The sequence below is a fragment of the Saccostrea echinata genome, unplaced genomic scaffold (genome assembly GCF_033153115.1).
Source record: "Saccostrea echinata isolate AGI-Se365-2 ecotype Australia unplaced genomic scaffold, CSIRO_AGI_Sech_v1 ptg000081l, whole genome shotgun sequence".
NCBI classification, from domain to species: Eukaryota; Metazoa; Mollusca; class Bivalvia; order Ostreida; family Ostreidae; genus Saccostrea; species Saccostrea echinata.
Genome location: NW_026889830.1, coordinates 1,822,582 through 1,845,662, shown reverse-complemented (window position 1 = coordinate 1,845,662; position 23,081 = coordinate 1,822,582). Strand labels below are relative to the sequence as shown.

The following is a 23,081-nucleotide window of genomic DNA, read 5'->3' as shown; positions in this document are numbered from 1 at the left end:
TAATAATTATATGAGTTTTTGCGGATAAATTTATATTGTAGAAGAAAATAGTGGGAGAGAATTTTCCACTGCGTCTTCCCTGATAGCAAAAAATCACTATGTTTGAGTATTGATAAATGGCCGTTGTTTTCATTAAAAAAGAGATAATATTCAGTGGATGTAAATATTATACTAAAGGGATAAACTTTTATTACAGGAACAAGTGCCTGTGGTTTTTTTCTTTATATTTCCATGTAAAGCTTTGAGCAACAATAGTGGTCCCTTCTCTACCCCGACTGATTTGACAAATTTTGAATCTTCTCTTATAAAGATGATTTCTCTCTTTTTTGGTCATGTGGTTCTTGAGAAGATTTTTAAAAATATATTGCCAAATTTTTAATATTTTTTTTATTATCATGATTATCTTCGCTTGGAAAAGGATGCTTTTTCGCTGTGTTTCTAGAGAAGATGTCAAAAATGTGAATAGGTCCGGACAGACAGAACAGACAAACGGACGATCAGAAATGCAAAATAAGCTTAAATCAAGTAAAGGTTTATTTAATTATCAGCTAATAAAAATACTCTGGGACCGAATCATCTGTAGCCGAGTTGACCAGATACCGCCATTAGAATCATCCGGAACACCCCAAGTCCTTCAAAAACAATAGAGAGACATTGAAAGTCGACCAGCATGGCCTCTGTTGGTAAACTATTGCAGAGAGTAAAACCAACACTCCCAGATAAATGGAAAGGAGGGAAAATAGAGAAAATTGGTAAGAATGCCCGTTTTTACAAGTCGTTTGCGTTTTATTAAGCTTTTATTTTTTTAGCGATTTGTTTTAACATAGTAGATCTTAAGTCGAATTTCCTCTGTGATTTACACATTGTCTCTTGTGTACATGTTGTAGTGATGATCATAATTATGTATAACAAAATCAGAGATATAGATACTTTATATTATTATTTATTTTTATTCCTGTTAATATACATTAGACCCATTTCATGCTATGTTTCAATTAAATTTAAATATTTTCTTTTTTTCCATGTTCTCTGTTTAACAACCTTATTCTCTATTCAAAGTCTATTGAGAAGTTGATGGCTCGTTTTAATACTCTCCCCTTATGGGGAGTATTAAAACGAGCCATCAACTGCTCTATAGAGAAAATAACAACCTGTGTTATGTCATGACTCATGTCATATTTTTGGGCAACAAAATCCTTTTTTTTGTGGAATTTTTTAAGGTTAAATGTTTCATCACTTTGTTTCAAGTTTGCAAATTAATTAAGTGTTTACTGTAGTGAGATGATAAGCAGGACAGCACAATCTCTTGCTTTAGCTACATGTATAAATCTATAGCTAGAACGACTTTACTTTACCGGTCCCCAGAAAAACGCGCTAAAATATAGTGTTGCCGTAGGCGACTTCAATATATATGAGTTCACGTGAGCGATGGAAAAAAAAATGAAAAATTGAGGTTTTAAGCCTTTTGGACCCCAAATTCGAATTCTACATCAAAAGTTTAGTTTAAAACTTCGATTTTAAACGAAGTTTTTAACCTCGTTCTCTGAAAAAAAGTAATAAATATTGTTTATTCAGTGAATTAGGAGACAAAACATAATTGTGAACGAAGCGCGCGTGGCGCATACTTTGTGCCGTTTCTTTTGTACTAATGTAACAGAGACATTTATGTGCCTCTGCTGGGGATTGAACCAGGGCCTCTGGCTTGCCAGTCCAGTGCTCTACCGATTGAGCTAAAGGGTTAACCCACTAGCCCAAGCTAGTAGGAAGCCATGTATCTGACACTACCACATTGTCCCCCTCCATAGAATGAGATGTCCTCATCTCTTTTGGAGTGCCGACACCTGTGGGGCGAAGTTCTGGGGGCAATCACTTTCACCCGCCAGAGAACACCTGGGTCCCAACGTGGGCGCCAAATGTAACAGAGACATTTATGTGCCTCTGCTGGGGATTAAATCCAGGCCTCTGGCTTGCCAGTCCAGTGCTCTATCAATTGAGCTAAAGGGTTAACCCACTAGCCCAAGCTAGTAGGAAGCCATGTATCTGACACTACCACATTGTCCCCCTCCATTTTTTTCATGTAAACAAACCAACGAGATGTCGTTGAAGCTGAATTAAGATCTTGCAAAAAATACAGACGCAACTGAATTTCTTAATTAATCTAAAAGAACAAGACTCTAACCCTAATCTTTCGGATGGTATGCGAGGACTAACTCAAATCTCCCAGGCGGATGCTAGACCATGCTAGACTAACCCATGTGGAAGGACTAACCCTAATCTTTCGGATATATGCGAGACTAACCCTAATCAGTCGAAAACTTATGCAAGGACTAACCCTAATCTTTCAGGTTGGTGCAAGACTAACCCTAACCAGTCGAAAAATGTGCAAAACCAATCCTAATCAGTTGAGTGACGTAAATCTTACGTCATAGTGCAATGAGCGCGCGGATCTTGCGGATCTGGGGACCGGTAAAGTAAAGTCTACCCCTAGCTACATAGCTTTACATTAAGCTTTTCAAAATAGCTTGCTAAAGCCATATTTCAATACAATTTTTCACTATTTTTTAGCTCACCTGAGCTGAAAGCTCAAGTGAGCTTTTCTGATCACATTTTGTCTGTAGTCCGTCTGTCCGTCTGTCCGTCTGTCTGTAAACTTTTCACATTTTCGACTTCTTCTCCAGAACCACTGGGCCAATTTCAACCAAACTTGCCACAAAGCATGCTTGGGTGAAGGGGATTCAAGTTTGTTCAAATGAAGGGCCACGCCCTCTTTCAAGGGGAGATAATTAAGAATTAGTGAAAAATTAATAGCATCTTTAAAAAATCTTCTTCTCAAGAACCACAGGGCCAGGAAAGATGAAACTCATATGGAAGCATCCCCAGGTAGTGTAGATTCAAGTTTGTTCAAATCATGACCCCCGGGGGTAGGGCGGGGCCACAATGGAGGATCAAAGTTTTACATAGAAATATATAGGAAAAATCCTTAAAAATCTTCTTCTCAAGAACAGTAAAGCCATGAAGAGTAATATTTATATGGAAGCATCCCCAGGTAGTGTAGATTCAAGTTTGTTCAAATCATGGCTCCCGGGGGTAGGGCGGGGCCACAATGGAGGATCAAAGTTTTACATAGAAATATATAGGAAAAATCTTTAAAAATCTTCTTCTCAAGAACAGTAAAGCCATGAAGAGTCATATTTATATGGATGCATCCTCAGGATGTGTAGATTCAAGTTTGTTCAAATCATGACCCCCGGGGGTAGGGCGGGGCCACAATGGAGGATCAAAGTTTTACATAGAAATATATAGGAAAAATCTTTAAAAATCTTCTTCTCAAGAACAGTAAAGCCATGAAGAGCCATATTTATATGGAAGCATCCTCAGGAAGTGTAGATTCAATTTTGTTCAAATCATGACCCCCGGGGGTAGGGCGGGGCCACAATGGAGGATCAAAATTTTACATAGAAATATATAGGAAAATCTTTAAAAATCTTCTTCTCAAGAACAGTAAAGCCATGAAGAGTCATATTTATACGGAAGCATCCTCAGGTAGTGTAGATTCAAGTTTGTTCAAATCTTGACCCCCCGGGGTAGGGCGGGGCCATAATGAAGGATCTAAATTTTACTTAGAAATATATAGGAAAAATCTTTAAAAATCTTCTTCTCAAGAACAGTAAAGCCATGAAGAGTCATATTTATATGGAAGCATCCTCAGGAAGTGTAGATTCAATTTTGTTCAAATCATGGCTCCCGGGGGTAGGGCGGGGCCACAATGGAGGATCAAGTTTTACATAGAAATATATAGGAAAAATCTTCTTCTCAAGAACAGAAAAGCCATGATGAGTCAAATTTATATGGAAGCATCCTCAGGTAGTGTAGATTCAATTTTGTTCAAATGATGACCCCCGGGGGTAAGGTGGGGCCCAATGGGGGATCGAAAGTTTTACATAAGAACATATAGAAAAAAAAATTTCTTCTCAAGAACAGAAAAGCTATGTTAGTCTTATTGATATGGAAGCATCCTAGGGTAATGTAGATTCAAGTTTGTTCAAATGATGACCCCTGAGACAGGGAGGAGCTACAATGGGGGATCAAATTTTTACAAAGGAATAAATGGGAAAATTCTTTTAAAATCTTCTCAAGTACAACAAATTCATTTGTTATATTGACATGAAAGCATCATCAGTAGTTTAAAATTCAAGCCCCCCCCCCCCCCCCCCCCCCCCCCCGTTCATTACTGAACTGATTTGTGCCTTAGTCTAGCCAGTGTGCTCAGGTGAGCGATGTGGCCCATGGGCCTCTTGTTTTGAAATTAAGGAATGATTTTAATAGCTACCCAATTTATACGGTATAAAGTTGGGTGGGGCAGTTTACACTTTATAAACCGCAAAGCAGTTTATAAAAAGTGTAAACTGTTCCAACCCATTTTATACCGTATAAACTAGGTAGCTATTAAATTCATTCCTTATAATTTAATTTTCATTCATTTAGTGTAAGAAAAAAAATGACTGCCCTTAAAAAATCACTTCAAATTGCATTAGATTTAAATGTAACGCCATGCGCAGCGATACATTTTTGACGCAAGTCATTGTGACATAAGCAACCCAATTTATATGATATAAAGTAAATTTTTTTATCCAATCAAATGGCGTGTTACAAGCAGAATTAAATTATTAAGAAATAAAAAAGTCACAAGTATGTGACTACTCATTTGTACTATTTACATTTTAAATTTAAAAAAGCAATCTAAATCAAACATTGTTTAAACTTTGCTGCTTTTGGACACATTTAGGCAAAAGATATATTTCCATTGCTTGTTACTGTATACACCTTGTGTGCAGTGATGCATAATTATGATTACTTCAAATTGTGCTGAAGTATTATTATCCTGTTGATCACAATTGACCTCCTTTATAATTTCATTCAAGAAGTTATTGTGTGGTCATTAGGGCTGGGTATCGGTGGGGAATTTCATATTGCAATATTTGGAACTGCATTGTGATATGTATTGCAATATTTTTATTGCGTTTTTCTTATTTTATTAACCTTCATTTATATGCAGACTTTTTTAGCAGAGTGTATATAAAACTTTTATAAATACGTTGTAACAAAAAAGTTCTAGTTGATTTCACTACAGTTTGGCAACAAAATGCTAACACCCAACAGAAACCTTTACCGTTTGGTACTGTTTGGCATGATTGAGAACATTTCTGACATTAAATTTCACATATTACTTCATAAATCTAAAGCCCAAGCATTTTGCCGGTATATGAGTACAGGAAAAATGCATCACAATACGATATTTTTTGTTAACGAATCGCAATATACAATGTACCGGAATGTTGATATTATTGTGCAGCCCTAGTGGTCATAAATAAATAGCTTAATATATAACCCCACTGAGTGCAAAGTCTAAGGGAGATGCAACTTGATGAGTGATTTTTTCACTTTTGTTTTCAGAACAGCTAGTTCAAGGTTAAAAAATTTCACTGAAACAAAGTGCGAGTTTTTTTTACTTGCTGAAAGATTGCACATTCAAGAAATATTAAAGTATGATAACATCTAAATCAGGCTATTGTGAATAGCTAAATTAAGGACATATGCAACGTACCTTACGTACTGATAATTTTTCAAGATTTTCTTAATTTAAGATTATAGTGTCATCAGATGTTCGTAGACAAAAAATCAGCATGCATTACCATGTAGTGGTTTTGAAAAGATATCAATTGATGAAAATTTTTGTATAATTCAAAGAAAAATATACAAAAATTACTAAACATATATTCAAGATGTTTTATTTATCCAAACTTGTTTTAGAAGTTTACAACAGCATATATAGACATTAAAATGTAGCACACAGTTCCTTGAAGTATTGGTACTCTTCAACTCCAGGGGAAAAACACTTGGAAGATATATGCGGAGGATATATACTGAAAACAAAAGCTTTTATAAAAACTAGAAATATGTGGAGGACATGAATACCCCGCCGAATGTATATTAGTAATGCAACATGAAAACTTGTATTAGTGTATGAAGTTTGATGAGAATATCTTGAATAGTTTCTTTAAAATTGAAATTGAAATCTAAGAAATTGGACATAGATGATAAATTCTCACCAAATTATGTATAAGTGCATTAGCTTACATAAAAATATCTTAAATGATTTCTTTAAAATTAAGCAAAATGCAAATTAAAGGAAAGTGAGGTCAAGGTCACAGGAAAGGTCAAGGTCTAAAGCTTTTGATGCAGTTGAATAGCTCTTACTAATATGTATCTGCAGCTTATTAAGTTTGATAAAAATATCTTGAATGGTTTATTTAAAACTGAGCTAAACACTAATTTAAAAAAGTGAGGGCAAGGTGAAAGGAAAGGTTGGGGTCAAAAATGTTGATGCAGTTGGAAATCTTACATCAGTATGTATCAGCATATGAAGTTTGATAAAAATATCTTGAATGATATCTTTAAAACTGAGCTTAACAATAATTTAAGAAAAGTGAGGTCAAGGTCAAAGGAAAGGTAAAAAATATTAATGCAGTTGAATAGCTTACTTTAGTATGTATCAGCATATGAAGTTTGATAACACTATCCTGAATGGTTTATTTAAAACTGAGCTATTAACACTTATATAAGAAAAGTGAGGTCAAGGTCAAAGTAAAAGTCAAGGTCAAAACATGTTGATAGCTCTCATCAGTATGTATCAGCATTTGAAGTTTGATAAAAATTATCTTGATGTTAGCTTTTCAACTGCATCAACATTTTTGACCTTGACATTTCCTTTGATCTTGACCCCAATTTTCTTAAATAAGTGTTTAGGTCAGTTTTAAATAAACCATTCGATGCAGTTGAAAAGCTAACATCAATATGTATCAGCATATGAAGTTTGATAAAAATATCTTGAATGGTTTCTTTAAAATGAGCTAAACAATAATTTAAGAAAAGTGAGGTCAATGTCAAAGGAAAGGTCAAGATAAAAAATATTGATGCAGTTGAATATCTCTCATCAATATCTATCAGCATATGAAGTTTGATAAATATATCTTGAATAGATGATTTAATTCTTAGACAATCTTTTCTGCTCCTGAGGATTTAGGAGAGAGAGTACAAAGTTGTAATGAACAAGAGTGTTTTTTACAATATATGTGAAATTTTGACCACTTGGTCAAGGGTTCTGGTGCTGGACATGGCTCTATTGTTCATGTTGGGATATTTGTATGCCGAGAAATTCTGAAAAGTTATTCCCCTTTGTTATTCAACTATGATAAAATTATCACTGTAAATAATGTAATTGATATAGGTTAATAGAATGAAAAAATCATACAAGAATTTTGAATGTATAATACAAAACTTTCATAGTTTTCTAATGGTCAGTAGACTTGTAAATAATATACATATTGGTATATAAAAATGAGACAAAAATACCTAATCTTTGTACATTACATGTTTTCAAACAGCAAGAAAGACCAAAGGCATGATTTAAGTTTTGTGACTGTGGTAGTTAACAATGGCTCACTCAAGCAAGTAAATAGATCTACTTTCTGAGTATTTGATAAATGCAAGACAAAATATTTTAATGATCCATGAATGCCCTTCTTCTCTTGTTTTGGAACAACACAACTGCATCTTATGATCTATCAAAAAATTTTTCTTTTGTTATTCATATTGCTATTGTATGGATCTTCATACTCTGGTGACTGTTAAGGCTCTTGGGCCTCTTGTTTACATGTAAATTGTCAAATTGTAAAAAAAAAATTATATGTTGTGTTGTTTGTTTTCAGGTAACTATATTTATAATATCTACAATGACTACAAGGTAGTTGCCCAAGAGACCATTCAGGACTGCAAGAACAACCCAGTTAAAGCTTCCATTTACATTTCCTTTTTGTCATTTTTTGGACTTCTGTACAAAACAAACCCAACTGAAAGAGATTTTAAGCAGGAACTTCTAGATGATGCTCATGAAATGCTATTGATAGGTGAACCAATTAGAAATGTAAACACTGACAGATACCTTTGTTCACTGTTGGAAGCACAGCGAGATGGACGCTTGAGGTATCGCAGTCTCTTGTTCTTCTCTTTAGTGTATTTTGATAATATGTCGCATGAGTCTGATTTGTTTGAAGCTAGATGTAAGCTTATTAAACCTCATTGGAAAGATTTCCATAAGAGTATTGTGGAAGTGGGAATACTGGGACGTTTTGTGAATTTACGAAAGGCCATGGAGGACTATGATGTTAATCCCCAGGAATGGAATGAACAAGGAATGCCTGTTAATCCTCTGAAACTTTCACAACTGAAATAATATTACTGTTATTGAATTGCATTAATGAATTTTATTTTGTATTAAAAGGTTACAATGTAATAACGTTGTTACTGTTACACCGAATTCTTTGCTATCTGGTAGAAGAGTTATGATTTCAATGTATGTTGTTGCCATGGATACTAAAAGAGAAATTCTTTGAACACTAACTCCTCCACAGTTTTAGGCCATTCCAAGTTTTTTCTATGTTTAGCGTCTGCTTGTGCCTTGGTTTTTGGCACCCCATATCAGAAAAAACAAACAAAATCAGGAGTCCTAAAATTGATTATTTTAGTCAAAATTTTGGAAATTTGTCAAGGTCTTTAAATATTTCTCACTAGTATGTCATATTATGTATATTTTAAGCATTTAATACCTTGATTTTCTATGAGAAAAATAGATTCATGAAATCAAATCCTTTGAATGAGGTCATTTTTATTAATATAAGGTGTGTGTTTTATTTTTTGGCTTGTGTGTTTTTTGCAAATAGGTAGGTAGGTCTTTGAAAGATGGGTGGACACTAAACAGAGAAAAAAACTTGGAATGGCCTTAGTACAAATTCAGTAAAGTCAGTAAAACTTGGCACAAGTTTAGAAATTATTTTGAGATGTAATTTCTGTAAACATAAAATGATAAAGTATTACAAGCCAAAGGACAACTTTTCTCTTCCACTTAATTTGTAAGTACAAAGCAGGGGTTGAAATTTTCCTGGAAATCCCACTAGCCCAGGGGCTACTAATCAGTAAAAAATTACTAGCCCAAACCTCAAACTAACTAGCCCAACAATTTTTCTATGCAAAATGAAAACTTAAGTTAAAGTTTCAAATGCTTTGGTGACAGAAACAAATTAAACTAGTTCTCAGTCAAAAGAAACCAGTCTACTTAGAAAAGAGAAACTGAACTGATGAGAATTTTTTTTTCTGTTCCGCTAGTCCGACTGACTATCGTTACATTTAAATTAGCTAGCCGGAGTCTTAAAATGATTAGCCCCGGGCGTTGGGCTACCCCTGCAAAGTAGTAGAGTTACAGTCTTGTCAGAGACTTCAGATTCATGTTTTTATTCACATGCCCCTTTGCACAAATTCACTGTTAATGGTTTCAGTTCCCTAACTTCACATTAAAGATCTTTACCTCAGTGAATAAGAGGTACATGTATATGTACAGGTTTAAAATACATTGTAAAGACTGAGTATTGGATAAACTACTATAAGCAGTATATTTCTGTCTAGTCTGATAGGAAGTTACACAAGAAGTCTTGTGAGTATTTTGCTATTCACTGAAGGTTGAGGTAATATTATTACACGTACTGGTGTGAACTAATTACAGTGCTGGTTCCGGTAGGCAAGCAACCCTGCTTCTCATTTTAAATAAGAACTAGTTCTAATTGTAATGGAGACCTCAAATACTCCCCAATTTCCTTTTGTTGCCCGATTCCTGAGAAACTTCATTAACATTAGGTAAAACTTTTATATAATAGTATGACTATAATTATATAATACATGTATGTAGTACTCCAAAGTGCGATGGGACTCCAAAGTCCGATGGTCACGCCAAAGTGCCATGGTCTGCGCCGAACCACGATGGTTTAACACGCCAAAGTCCGATGGTACTGAACACAATTAATGTTTGTGATGTCATAGTACTACTGCACCGAATTGCGATGCCGCGCCATGCCGAGATCTTTTGAAAATACAGAAATAAATATTATATGCGAGGACTAACCCTAATCTCTCGGATAGGTGCCAGACTAACCCTAATCGGTCAAAAAAATGTGTAAGAACTATAACCTAGATATCGAGGACGAGTGCGAGACTAACCCTAATCAGTCGAATAGACTGCGATGACTAACCCTAAGTCTCAGTTAAGCTTATGATATGTTTTAAAACTACAGGGAATGAAAATCACTTTACTGTAAGTGTGAATTCATTATAAATGTGTTCTTTGTATCCATGTTTTACTGTACAATAAAATAACCCAGTATATCCTTCACACTAGGTGGCAGCATCTGTATATATATTTCTGCCAACACTTGGTTTAAACCTTATTGTCATCCATTTATACAGTTAATTTACAAAAGATTGGAAATGCTTTATTCAGGAATGTAAAACAAAACAGTGAGACTCACAAATCATTTGGTCAATTGAAACCAAAACTTGACAATATTGTAAATCCATAAATCTTGCTGCCAAAAAATTTACAAGTGATAAATTATTGAATACAAATTATATATGCAGGTATAATACAAATAAAAGCCAGCAAACCCTGGAAAAAATTGTTTTGATATCATACAATTTGAGCAATGATATGGGTTCACAACCAGTGTTAAATTACAAGTCATTGGTCATGGAATGATGAAGCACAATGATTCAACTGTATATAAAATGTCATGTACATTAATTCAATTTAATTTACACTAAAACTCACTAATTTTAAGCTGATTAAAGAACCCTAATAAGCATTCAGGATAATTTGATTGGATAGACTGCTTAAAATAAAAAATTATAATAACCTTATGAACTTACTTAATATAATACAATGATTTCACTGCATAAAAAGTTTATATTTGGTGCAAACATAAAAATATTTTTGTTTAAAAATGTTAGAAATAGTTGCAAAATTGTTTTATGAGTGAAAAATATGCCTTCCCTATGAATGTTAATGTGCAAGGAAATGGCTTTATTACTTTTGATTAACAAACATAAAAATGTAAATAGTAATCCATTTGGCTTCGCCTGGGAATCAAAGATGTTAAACACAGGGTATATGTATCAGTAACCATTCTACATGGAGATTTTAAAATTTCATAAATGTGTCATCAAAGTAAACCAAGACAACCACAATAAGCACCATTATTTATACATGTATTATGCAAATTTGAATTAAATATATCACAACTTTCAGACACATGGAGAAAGATGCTAAAACATAGCATTGCAGTGCTCTCATTAAAGGTTATGTCTGATTTCTCTCCAGTCTTGCTGCACTACAATAAGCATTTAATCTAGCTCAAATATGAAGCATCTTTGTCGGGATTATCTAAACCAGTCCTAAGCACTTAATCATGCAGTTGTTTTTGTCAACAAACACAAGTTGCAGAGCAGAGAGAAAAACACAAAAGAATAAAATCCCAAAGCAAAAACATAGATACATAAGCACTTCAAACAGTATGTATTATAACATTATTATATATTCGTTAAAAAAAATATATTTGGAAATGAAAAAAAAAGAAGACTTTGAAATGTACAAAATAATTTACACTGTGAATATGAAGATCAACAAAATTCTTGTTACTAGCTAGGAAATTTAAATTATGCCTTATCACTCAGGTTGAGTACACACTAATTTGGCAGTGAATACAGTTTAGTGCTAAAAAGAACAATCCCAAACAAAAAATATGTATATATCAAAGGAATTAAAGAAAAGTTTATGATAACATCATGCAAACGTGTAAAATACAATTCATAGAATGTTACTGAATTACTGTTAAATCACATGCAATTTTCGTTGGGGTTTAATTTTTTATGTTTTCATGGTATAATAAACTTATACATCATGTTCTCCACAAAATATTAACAACTAAATGCTTTTGAACCTTGAAATAAATCCCCTGAAATGAACCAATAATTTTTTCCTTGAACCTCTAAAATCTGACCCCAGGAAAATAACTAATTATACAGTAAAAAATATTTTTACATTGATCTGAAAATTTGGCTGACTCATCAAGACTACTAGTAGTTGTTGGTGATTATAAATTTTTCACATTGTACCACTTCAAATTCTAGAGAATGTAGAAACATAAAAGGGAAATATATATGTACATGTATATGGAATGCATCTAATGCAAAATATGAAACAATTTATAATTACCACAAACACTGATACAGCATATATTATTATTACAATATAATATCAATTGCACATTAGTTCATGTTTTAGCTATGAAATTTTTCCACTTTTTAGCAGAAACTAATTAGCTTAATATGAATACTTTATTGACACTCCAGTTTATAAAACTGTATAGTAATTCGATCATTTGCAAATGTAAAGAATCAAGGTGTAGCACATCCAATAATCTAGTAGCCTAACTGTACCATCATACTGAAAACACAAGAAGTAATCAATGTCCACACAAGCCAAGGTTTTTACCAGACTTAAACAATTTGGACTTTCATGTGACAATGCATTAATTTGCATTCTTTAGATTTTTGACACGACTGTTTAGAAATTAAAAGTTACTTCTTTGTATTCCACTATACAGATATAAACTTTGCAACTTGGACACAATCAGGAAATATAAAGCTCCATAATGTCAAATTAGCATCCAGATTTATACATTCTCAATGTCATTATTCATGAAATTAAAATCTCTTTAATACCACCACTGTCAGATCAAGGAGATTTGAATTAAGCCCTATATCTTAACTATCATCATTGAGCAAGGTGATTAAAGCTCAGTAACTTAATTCTCTTCATTAAAGAGATTTAAAGCTCTGTCACTTCACCATCATCATCCAGGAGAGATAAAGAGCCATAGAAATGAGGCGGTACAGTAATTACTTCACTCACTGGTCTGGTACCCGCCATCACATTTAACTGGTTACCAGATCCTTTTGAATTTCTCATGAGTCTCTCACTAGCACTGGTTGTAACATAGTCAGTCATTGGAGGAATACCTGACTGGATGTTATACTGATTGTAGTCCACATATCCACTCATTCCTGATCTGGGAATATTTAGGTCATTTGAAAATTTTGGTTCCATTAACAAATTGGGGTCAGGTTCTGCTTTACAGTAAGAGGTGATTGGGTAGCTTTGGCTACTATCTAGAAGGTAATTTGATTCATTCATGTCAAAAGTGTCCTCAAGGTTATTTACATGAAACCTTTCATCTCCTACACAAGAATTGTGCAAATTGAATGGAATATTATTTTCAGTGAAGTTTTCAGGCTTTTTTCGTCGGTCAAGAGTCAATCGTATGTTGTAGTTTTCACTTGCATCTGTGGCACTGTTAATCACATGACCATTTCTACCCAGTGATGAACCCGACAAGTCATTTGTAAGATTATGAGAATCACATGTCCTTGGTGCTACACTGTGAGTGAGACTGTGTGTACAAAGGTCTTTTTCAGAGTAGGCTTTACCAGTCACATCCACACAACCATATGGTGAACAAGCAGCTAAGGCTGCTGTGTCAATTGTTCGATTCTTGGAAATTGGATTCATTTCTTCAGGTGCCATGTTTTTGACTTTAGGGAGGAGCTTCCCACCATTGTAAGAGTACATAGCAATATGTGACGGGTGCAGTCGACACAGTAGTGTCTCAGCACTGTTCATTACTCCACTTCTAATAGAATCAGCCAGGTAAACATTATTTTTAAATAAATTGACTCCATCATCAAATGTTTGTGCCTGCAAAAAAAAGGCAGCATTAGAGTATTTAATGATATCTTCTTTGATAAAACCATTCTCAGATGCCATGGAACACAATGTAAGGAAAATAAGAACATGACTATATTCACTATAATTGCTAATAAAGAGAAATTTATTTTAGTCATATAAATAATTTAGCTAATACCAAAAGGCAAAAGCAGTTTATTTATATAATATATTTAAACACTAGATGTTTGAAATTTATATAACACTGTCAAAGAGAAAAAAGTCCTAGAACCAGGATAACACAATTTTTGACTTTTTGTGTCTTGAAAATTTCACCTTTACTTGAGAGCTATTGTCATTGCTCTTAATAAGAAGAGGAACATTAGCAGCGCCATCTCCTGGTGAGGAGGGTCGGGAATCTGGTTCATTGATTTTGGCGTAAATGCTGTCATCATCATCATCATCATCCTTATCGCGGGGCTCTTTACTTTTCAGTGAGGGTTTTGTGGGGATGAATGGAACTGGAAAGTCAGGCTGTAGATAAAAAAGACAACCACTGATGTTTTCATTTTATACGTGCAGCTTTATAATTATAAAGTCTCTTTTGTATAAAGAGATGTAAAAAGAGTGTGAATATCAAACAAAAAATGTATGAAGATATGTACATCTTCAAAGACTGGTTCTGCACAATACTGGATTATCGTAAAATGGGTATTTTTAATGATAATCTAATTTTCACTTTCTTTACAAGCATTTTTAGATTGCACAAAATAAGTCTGCATAAATATTTCACCAGTTCTTAAGCATATAGATTACATAGAAAACTAATAAACCCACTGGGAGAATCGCAAAACTTTAGGTCTATGCAAATTAATACACGTAATAGTGTTTTGATATATTTTGGCAAAAATTCTGATATGCAGAAAAAACTGTTATATCATGATGATTCAGCATGTATTAATTTTTATTAATCAGACTTCTGACAGACTAGATCAGCCTGTAAAATAAATTCGATAAAACTTACTTACCACATCTTACATCTTTTATTAACAGTGGTGAGAAACCCAAACAATTCAGCTTATACATACATATATATTGTACATATATATATAGCTACATAATTGACAACCACATGAAACAGAGTGCAAATACATATAAAATGCATGGTAGCTGTCTTAAAGTATAAGCGATGGGTGAGGGTAAGAAAATGTCATAGAGGGCAAGGCTTGCAGAGCCCCCCTATCACATTTTCGACCCGAGTCCAAATATCGCTTATATTTCAAGACTGTTATCATGTATTTTGTTTATCCTGCAACATAGTTTTACATCTGAACTCCAAAACGAGCTATTTTTAACAATCTGCAGTTGAGACTTATATAATAATGCCATGGCTTAAACAATGCAACATAGACGATGTCACAATGCTTTTAAAGACATCAGAATGCACGAAGCTATATTACAGCATTGACTGAATATAGCTTTGGTTTGTTGGGTTACCTTAATTTGGTCATGCAATGCAAGCGGTGGTTGCAGGATAAATTGATTTATATGGTTTATGACATTTACTCATGGAATATTACCTTCAATCAGATAAATATTAAACAGTGCATACCAGTTACCTGTATTCTAACATAAAAGCTGGAAAAATATGACTAGTAAATTTCCAACATCGATTCTTTTAGCACACACACAGTTCAACAATTATTTTCTCCCATGTATTACACTTCAGCAAAGAAATTTTAAGGAGAATATGTGACTTCTTGTAATTTGAAGATTGTGCATATTAACATTAAAAATATTAATTAGAAAGACTAAATTTTCTGATGGGTTGATGAAAACACCAAGAAAAATCATGAGAATAAAGGGAGAAAATAGGTTTTTACATGCATTCACCCAAGGTTCTTCAACAGACTTGTAAACATAAAATAGATAATGGCCATCTCCATAAATATTCCCAGTTTATGTAAAGCACCATGCAATGAGCTTTACTCACTTCCAGAAATGAGCTCTCTTGCATTGAAGCTGGGACTTTCTAAATCCCAAGGAAAAAGGTTTATAACAGTATTCCTATTAACTTACATATTATTTTGGATACTTTTCCCATAGTTTTTATATCAATGGTTCAAATTGACTCTTTTAAAATTATAAATAAACAAATTTACAACAATATATGTTAATTTTAAATTCTGGATATGATAAAAATGTTATTAGTAAAAATACAGGCTTTAAATTAAAGATTTGAGGTTCTGAGATGAGAATCTTACCACAGGTGGGAGAGGAACATTAGGTATGACAATATCATACGGCTGTAGATTACTCTTTACTGTGTGATAACATCTCCTAATGAAAAATAAATACAATTAGTTATACAGAGAACTCCTAAGTAATACATGTACACAGATTCTAAATTTTCTATATTTGGTGCATCATAATAGTCTGGAATATAACTGTATGACTGTATACATTGCATAAGTATTAAAAACCAAGGTCCAATTTTTCAAAAGAACTCACATCTAAGACTAAAAATATAATACAGTTCTAAAATTGTGCCAATTTATTAATCTTATGAAATCATACTTATATAAAATTATATAACTGGATTCTTTGTCTGCAGATTAAAATCAACATAAATAATAAAACTAGAAATATGTTCATAGGACATGAATTCCCTACCAAGGGTAGTAATGCAACTTGAAAATTTGTATTAGTGTATGAAGTTTGATGAGAATATCTTGAACAGTTTCTTTAAAATTGAAATTGAAATCTAAAAAATTGGATATAGATGATAAATAAATAAGTGCATAAGCTTACATAAAAATATCTTTAAAATGGTTTCTTTAAAACTAAGCATAATGCAAATTTAAGAAAAGTGAGGTTAAGGTCACAGGAGAGGTCAAGGTCAACAGTTTTTTTTTATGCAGTTGAATAGCTCTCACTAACACATATCAGCATGGTTTATTGAAAACTGACCTAAACACTAATTTTATGAAATGTGAGGTCAAAGTCAAAAGAAACCTTAAGGTCAAAAAATGTTGATATAGTTGAAAAGCTTACATCAGTATGTATTAGTATATGAAATTTAATTACACTAACTTGAATGGTTTCTTTAAAAGTGAGCTAAACACTAATTATAGAAAAGTGAGGTCAAGGTCAAAGGAAAGGTCAAAGTCAAAAAATATTGATGCAGTTGTATCAGTATGTATCAGTAAATGAAGTTTGATAAAATATCTTGAATCACAGGTTTCTTAAAAACTGAGCTAAAACTTATTTAAGAAAAGTGATGTCAAGGTCAAATAAAAGGTAAAAAAATGTTGATGCAGTTGAATAGCTCTCATCAATATGTATCAGCATATGAAGTTTGATAAAAATATCTTGCATAGTTTCTTTGAAACTGAGCTTTGAACTGAGGTAAATGCAAAGAGCATTTGGAGGACAGAAGGATGGAAGGGCAAAGATGGACATAAAAAACTCTATATGCCCCGGCCATGTGGTGTGGCATAAAAAATTGCAAAAGTAGATTTTGGTCCTAGTCATAATTTCTTTTGTAAAACAGGGCCCAGGCCATCACTGGTAAAGGTAATCATTAAGTTTATAAGTAATAGTAAGTTTATTTCAATGGTCATTAAAATGGACTGACCTTATACATATGATGACTCCACATAAGGTTAATGCAAACACAGCCAGGACTATGCTTATAATAACCACTATCTTCTCTGTCTGCAAAACTACAAAACATTTTTAAAGTTTAAACCTAAGTCAGTTTGTTAAACATTCTCTTCATTTTGAAATAAGGAGAAAATCAAGATGTGTTTGTGAAACACTGATGCCCCCATATGGCAGTTAAAGGACAAGGTTAAATATTTTCAAATGGAGGTCAAACTCCAAGGTCAAGTGCACATGTTGGCACCCAAAGAAAGGTTGACATCTAGCCACAAGGAATACACATGTGAAATATGAAAGCCCTAGCACCAACCATTCAAAAGTTATGGGCAAAGTTCAAGTTTTTGTCAAACAGACAGAGGGACAGACCAAAAACTATATGTGCTCGAATCTTCGATTACTGGGGCATAAAAATACACAGTTGTTACAAAAATATAATTTGACTGACATCCATATACCATAGGAAAATGTCACTGAATGATTTTAAATACAATGATGTATCATCTCTACAAGTTTTTAACTTTTTTTTTTTATAAAAAACTTCAAAACAAAATTTTGAACTTGTAATTCAAAATCACTTGTACAATTAATAAACAAGACAAGAAAATATGAATATCATGCTTTGAATTTGCTTTACGGAGCTGAGAAATGTGGGGCTAAGGTCATAGCAAAGGTCAATGCCACAGGAAAAAAGTCATAATCTTGCATGATAACAGACCTGCTATAGGAATAGTAGTATACACTGGGTCTGTGCTTGGTCCAAACCCACCCTCTGCTTCAGCTACCATCAGAAATCTGTAGGTGGATCCAGGTTCTAGATCATGAACAACTGTAGAGTGTTCTTTACCCAACACAGTTACATTGAATATGTCTCCTATACAATAAACAGAAATTATTAAACTTGAATTTATTTTTTATTACATTTTATATTATAAGCATTGGCCTAAATAGGTTGAAGAACTCTATACATGTATTTTTGATCACCTAACTCTTACTACAAATTGAATACAAAACAAATGATACCATTTTCTTTACCGGTAAAACCTTGAACAATGATTTGATTTCTGTTTGCTTAAAAAATATTGTTGTACATGTATATATTTTTAAGCAAAAAGGTGAAAATAAAGTCATCAGCAGTGCTGATCGTCAGATGAAAAAAAGGAAGCTCATGAGTCACAATGCTCACCTGAGTCATTATGGACCTGCATGCTGTTTATCAGCAAATTTATTCCCTCTATATTCCTCGTCCATTGTGCCCCCACCATATCCCTAGGAGTCATGATTTGAACAAATTTGAATCTACACTACTTTGAGGATGCAGGGGATGCATCAGTATCAATATTGTTAATCATGCCTCTGCTGTTCTTGAGAAGAAGGTTTTTAAAGATTGTTTCCTACATATCCTATGTAAAATTTGAATGCCCACTGCAGCCCCATCACCCTACCTCCAGTGGGGGGGGGGGGGGTGTCTTGATTTGAATGGACATCTACACTATGTAATGAAGCTTTTACACAAGTTTCAACTCTTCTGACCCAGTGGTTCTTGAGAAGATTTTTCCTATAAAACTGATTGCCCATTGTAAAACCACCCTACCCCCAGGGGTCATGTTTTGAACAAACTTACATCAACATTGTGTTATGAAGCTTTCACATACCGTATATACTCGCCTATAAGTCGGTCCGCATATAAGTTGATTGTATTTTTTAAGCTTATATTAGAGGGATTGACCCTCTAAAATACTAATTTTTTTATAACTCGCCTATAAGTCGGACAAAGAGTTTTGGTCCAAAATTCAACTCCCAAAAAACTGACTTATAGGCGAGTATATACAGTTAATTTCATCTTTTCTGGCCAAGTGGTTCTTGAGAAGATTTTAAAAGATTTTTCCTATATATTCCTATCATAGGAATGGGGTAATCGTAATCGATTGTAATGATTACTTTTTTTCAAGTAATCGACAGTAATCTGTAATCGAAGAGATTTTCGATTACTTGTAATCGTAATTTAATCGATTACAGCTAAAATTTTCAATGTAATTATAATTACTTTTTCGATTACTTTCGATTATTTTATACATAATGGATGTTATTTTGGAGAATTATTTCCAGTCAGTCACACATAAATATCAAATATAAACCACCTAGTGTAATGTTAGGATTTCCTAACTTTTATTATCATAAGTTTAATAATGTTCTCAATAAAGTTTGCATTATAGACGTACTGGTCTAGTATTAAATAATTCAGAAGTGTATTTCAACTATTTATTAATAACATATACAGATTTTTCGTGTGCATTTTACATTTGACCCACTGTCCTCTTGCTTCATGTCCTTTTTCATATTTCAGATGTTGAAAAACTTTGTCTTGTAATAGAAAATTATAAATGGCAAATTTTAAAACAGGTTTAAGTGCTGTATTAAATATAAATAATTTGGTAAATAAACTACATTGTACTCGAAAAAAAAGAAGATGGAAATACTTATTCATATCTGAAAATGTTTAAACAACTTCAAACTTGTGTTTTAGTAACTTTAAAATTTGCAAAGGCATTCTCAAGTCTTCATTCAAAATTGTAAGGTTGCTTTCATATCAGTGATACATGTAGGTTACAAGTGTCAGTAAGAGAGGGAGTGTGTCACTGTGTTTGCTTAACTTGGCTAATTAATTGACTGAGACATCCCTGATTTGCAGATAATGAGGTGTAAACTGTGAACTACCTAGCATTTAACTTTCATTCCATTGAAGAATTATTAAAACAATTAATAGCTCTCAAAACACTTATTTCAATACAGAATGAAATTGTGCTATTAGTTTAATTACTAAAAGACGCATTTAATTTACTTGTTTATTAACTAAGAGTTCTAATTTACTTACTTTTTTTTTTAAAAGACACGTACAGGAATGTTTAATGTGTACTGTCAACATACGGATAGCCCAAATACTTCTAATAAAGTAATTCGCAATAAAATATTAAATAATTTTTGCAACAAGTTAATAAATATGGAGATTCAGATCCAAGGTTGAAAGGAATAATTAATTCCTTGGCATATTTTATTGTAGGAATCATGTCTCCATTTTCCATGGTAGAGAATCCCTCATTTGGGCATTTAGTGAGAACGTTAGCCAGAATAAAACCTTAAAAGAATCTGCACCGAAATTGCAGGAACACATTCAAACTTCAGTGGAATCAACATTTACCATTTAAATATTGCTTTGATATTTGAAGGAATAAAAACTTGGAAGTAATCGATTATTAATCGATTACATCGTCCAAAGTAATCGATTACAATCGATTACAGGACAAAAATGAGTGTAATCGATTAATAATCGATTACACAAAATTCCTCTAAGTAATCGATTATTAATCGATTACATTTTTCAGTAATCGTGCCCATCCCTGTAATCCTATGTCAAAATTTGATCGTCCATTGTATAACCCACCCAACCCCTGGGAGTCATGATTTGAACAAATTTACATGAACACTCTGTAATGAAGCATTCTGGCCCAATAGTTCTTGAGAAGAAGATTTTTGAAAGATGCCATTAAATTTGCACTAATTATCTCCCCTTGAAAAAGGTGTGGCCCTTCATTTGAACAACTTTAAATCCCCTTCACCCAAGGATGCTTTGAGACAAGTTTGGTTGAAATTGGCCCAGCTGTTCCAGAAAAGAAGATGAAAATGTGAAAAGTTTACAATGCCGCCACCAACAAATTTTGATCAGGAAAGCTCACCTGAGCCTTCACCTCAGGTGAGCTAAAAATGATTTACTCTGGTAAAAAAAATTACAAGTTTTACCTGTACAGTTTCCCGATGTTTCAGCCATGCAGTAGTTTATCTTGTATTTCCTAATATAACCAGCAGTCTCATGACACTGAAATGGGTCCCACTCTACTTTTATACTGGTCTCAGGACTGTATGGAGACAGATGAAAATTCTTAGGGGCTATTAGTGGTTCTGAAATAAAATGGTTTTGGTAAAGCTGCAATTGCCTATATCTGTGCAAAACTATTAAATCCTGTCAGATGGCCTTCTGATCTTTTGAAAGACTAGTTCAAATTTCTTATAAGGCATTTCTTTATAAAGGTGAATTTGAGAGAGGGGGGAAGGGGATTGGGGGTTTAAGGTTGGAGTTTGAGTGGGTTATATTTTAGAAATAGATCTATTTCATGAAAATTTTACATCACATCAATGTACATGTATATCAAAATAATCATTTGCCTTTAAAAACTCCTTAATAAAACAATAAAAGCAATGGGAACCAAGAACGTTAAATCACTGGAAAAACTGATTTCAAGAGTCCAACTTTCCATGAACAATATCTGAAGATATACTTGTATTGTAAGAATTTTAAAATACTTACTGCCATTTTTCTCATAGATGCAGTTATTCCATTTAATCCCAGAACTTGTCCAGTTAGGAGAACTAGAGCCAGGAGACCTGACTTCCACAGAAATCCCAAACAACATATTATGCACAGACTTTTTGTCTACTTGAATTGTGTGACGTGTATTATTGGGATGCAAAGTCTTCCAGCTGATAGGTTCCTGAAATGAAGATAAAAACTTTGTTTATTGTAAACAGAAACAAGAAAATGTTGAGACGTAAACCAAACTCATACCCTGACCTTCAGTTCAGTGGGCAGATACTTTAGCAAAAAAAACAAAGCCAGCTACAATTTTTGACCTTGAAAATATCCATGATTCTTCAAAGGCTGGTTTTCAGTTGTATCAGTTCAACATATCAGTCATGGAAATGAATGAAAGTAGTCAGGAGAAAATGTTCTGACCTACCAGTAGTCTTCACTCAAAATTTGTATTCTGACTCTATTTATGGAGTTTTCAAATTCCAGTTAAGAGACCCAGTCAGAATTTACAAATTTTATGTTTCTTTTTCAAATTGTAATAGTTAATTGGCATAAAATTAAAAACTGATTATTTCCTTGCTTCTCACCTGACAGTTTTGGATGAGGTGCGCCCCTCGGCACCAGAACAGGGTATATGACATAATTTGGGTGGCGGGGCCTAGAGAAGAGGGATGCTGCCAGCTGATATCAATCTGCTCCTTGTCTGAATCAATATTGGACCGTTCTACCAAAAACTCATCTGGATGCTCAGGTTCTACAAGTAACAAGAAAGCATCTTTTCTTAAGCCATATAAAAAAAAGACAGAAAAAGAATTTGGATTTCTATAAGGCTTCCTTTTATGCAATATACAAGTGCTAATTTCATCAAAATACTCGTACATATTTCAAAAAAAAAAACCAACAACTAAACTTAGTCCTATTACCTTTGTTCTGGGAAGGAATGTAGACCAACGCTGAATGTTCTGACGTGCCCACTTTGGTAGCAGCTCTAATTTGGACTTCATAAGCATGGTTGATGTCTACACTGAACTCATGGTTAGTAACGTTGCCTATGCTTCTAGGAATTGATATACCTGTTTGTAGATCCTTTAGTGTCACATGGTAGTGTAAAATCTCACCATTGCTTTGGTCTTTCTTTACAGGCTGAAAAAGGAAAATACAATCATTTCCAATTCATTCAGATTTTGTGGTATATAGTTAATCCATAATAATGGTCATAACTTACCTTCCAGTAAACAATAATTTTTCTACAAAATCTCAAGCCACAAGGATATTCAGCGTAACTTCCCAAACGCACATCAGGTGCTCCGGATGGCACTGAAATAATAAATGTCTTAGTAAAAGTACATTTTGATCAGAATCGTTAAGCTTAGATGAGCGAAAAACATC

The 23,081-nt window shown here is 33.4% G+C and overlaps 2 protein-coding genes across 3 annotated transcripts in view; one reads left to right on the top strand and one right to left on the bottom strand.

The window, feature by feature from the left end:
• The first annotated feature begins 538 nt into the window (after positions 1 to 538).
• LOC133176833 (mitochondrial import inner membrane translocase subunit Tim29-like) lies at positions 539 to 8,948 on the top strand. The gene is made up of 2 exons (XM_061311900.1): positions 539 to 752; positions 7,770 to 8,948. The coding sequence occupies exons 1-2, from the start codon at positions 671 to 673 to the stop codon at positions 8,291 to 8,293; spliced, it is 606 nt and encodes a 201-aa protein (XP_061167884.1). The 5' UTR covers positions 539 to 670; the 3' UTR covers positions 8,294 to 8,948.
• A 1,409-nt stretch (positions 8,949 to 10,357) lies between these two features.
• Positions 10,358 to 23,081, bottom strand: part of LOC133176703 (oncostatin-M-specific receptor subunit beta-like) — a 37,917-nt gene continuing 25,193 nt past the window's right edge. The window contains exons 8-18 of one of the 2 annotated variants that reach the window (XM_061311772.1): positions 22,918 to 23,009; positions 22,616 to 22,835; positions 22,280 to 22,446; positions 21,690 to 21,873; positions 21,125 to 21,283; positions 18,045 to 18,200; positions 17,304 to 17,391; positions 15,931 to 16,006; positions 15,660 to 15,698; positions 14,003 to 14,200; positions 10,358 to 13,699 (exon numbers count right to left, since the gene is read on the bottom strand). In XM_061311772.1, the coding sequence (XP_061167756.1) occupies positions 12,773 to 13,699; positions 14,003 to 14,200; positions 15,660 to 15,698; positions 15,931 to 16,006; positions 17,304 to 17,391; positions 18,045 to 18,200; positions 21,125 to 21,283; positions 21,690 to 21,873; positions 22,280 to 22,446; positions 22,616 to 22,835; positions 22,918 to 23,009 (2,306 nt within the window). In that variant the 3' untranslated portion in view covers positions 10,358 to 12,772. The remainder of the gene's footprint in view (positions 13,700 to 14,002; positions 14,201 to 15,659; positions 15,699 to 15,930; positions 16,007 to 17,303; positions 17,392 to 18,044; positions 18,201 to 21,124; positions 21,284 to 21,689; positions 21,874 to 22,279; positions 22,447 to 22,615; positions 22,836 to 22,917; positions 23,010 to 23,081) is intronic. The other variant, XM_061311773.1, reaches the window with a different exon arrangement.

Bases quoted from the DNA above. Each gene is read 5' to 3' on its own strand.
- LOC133176833 (XM_061311900.1), top strand. From the start codon at position 671: ATGGCCTCTGTTGGTAAACTATTGCAGAGAGTAAAACCAACACTCCCA. The intron at 753-7,769 runs GTAAGAATGCCC...GTTTGTTTTCAG, and splicing joins AGGGAAAATAGAGAAAATTG to GTAACTATATTTATAATATC.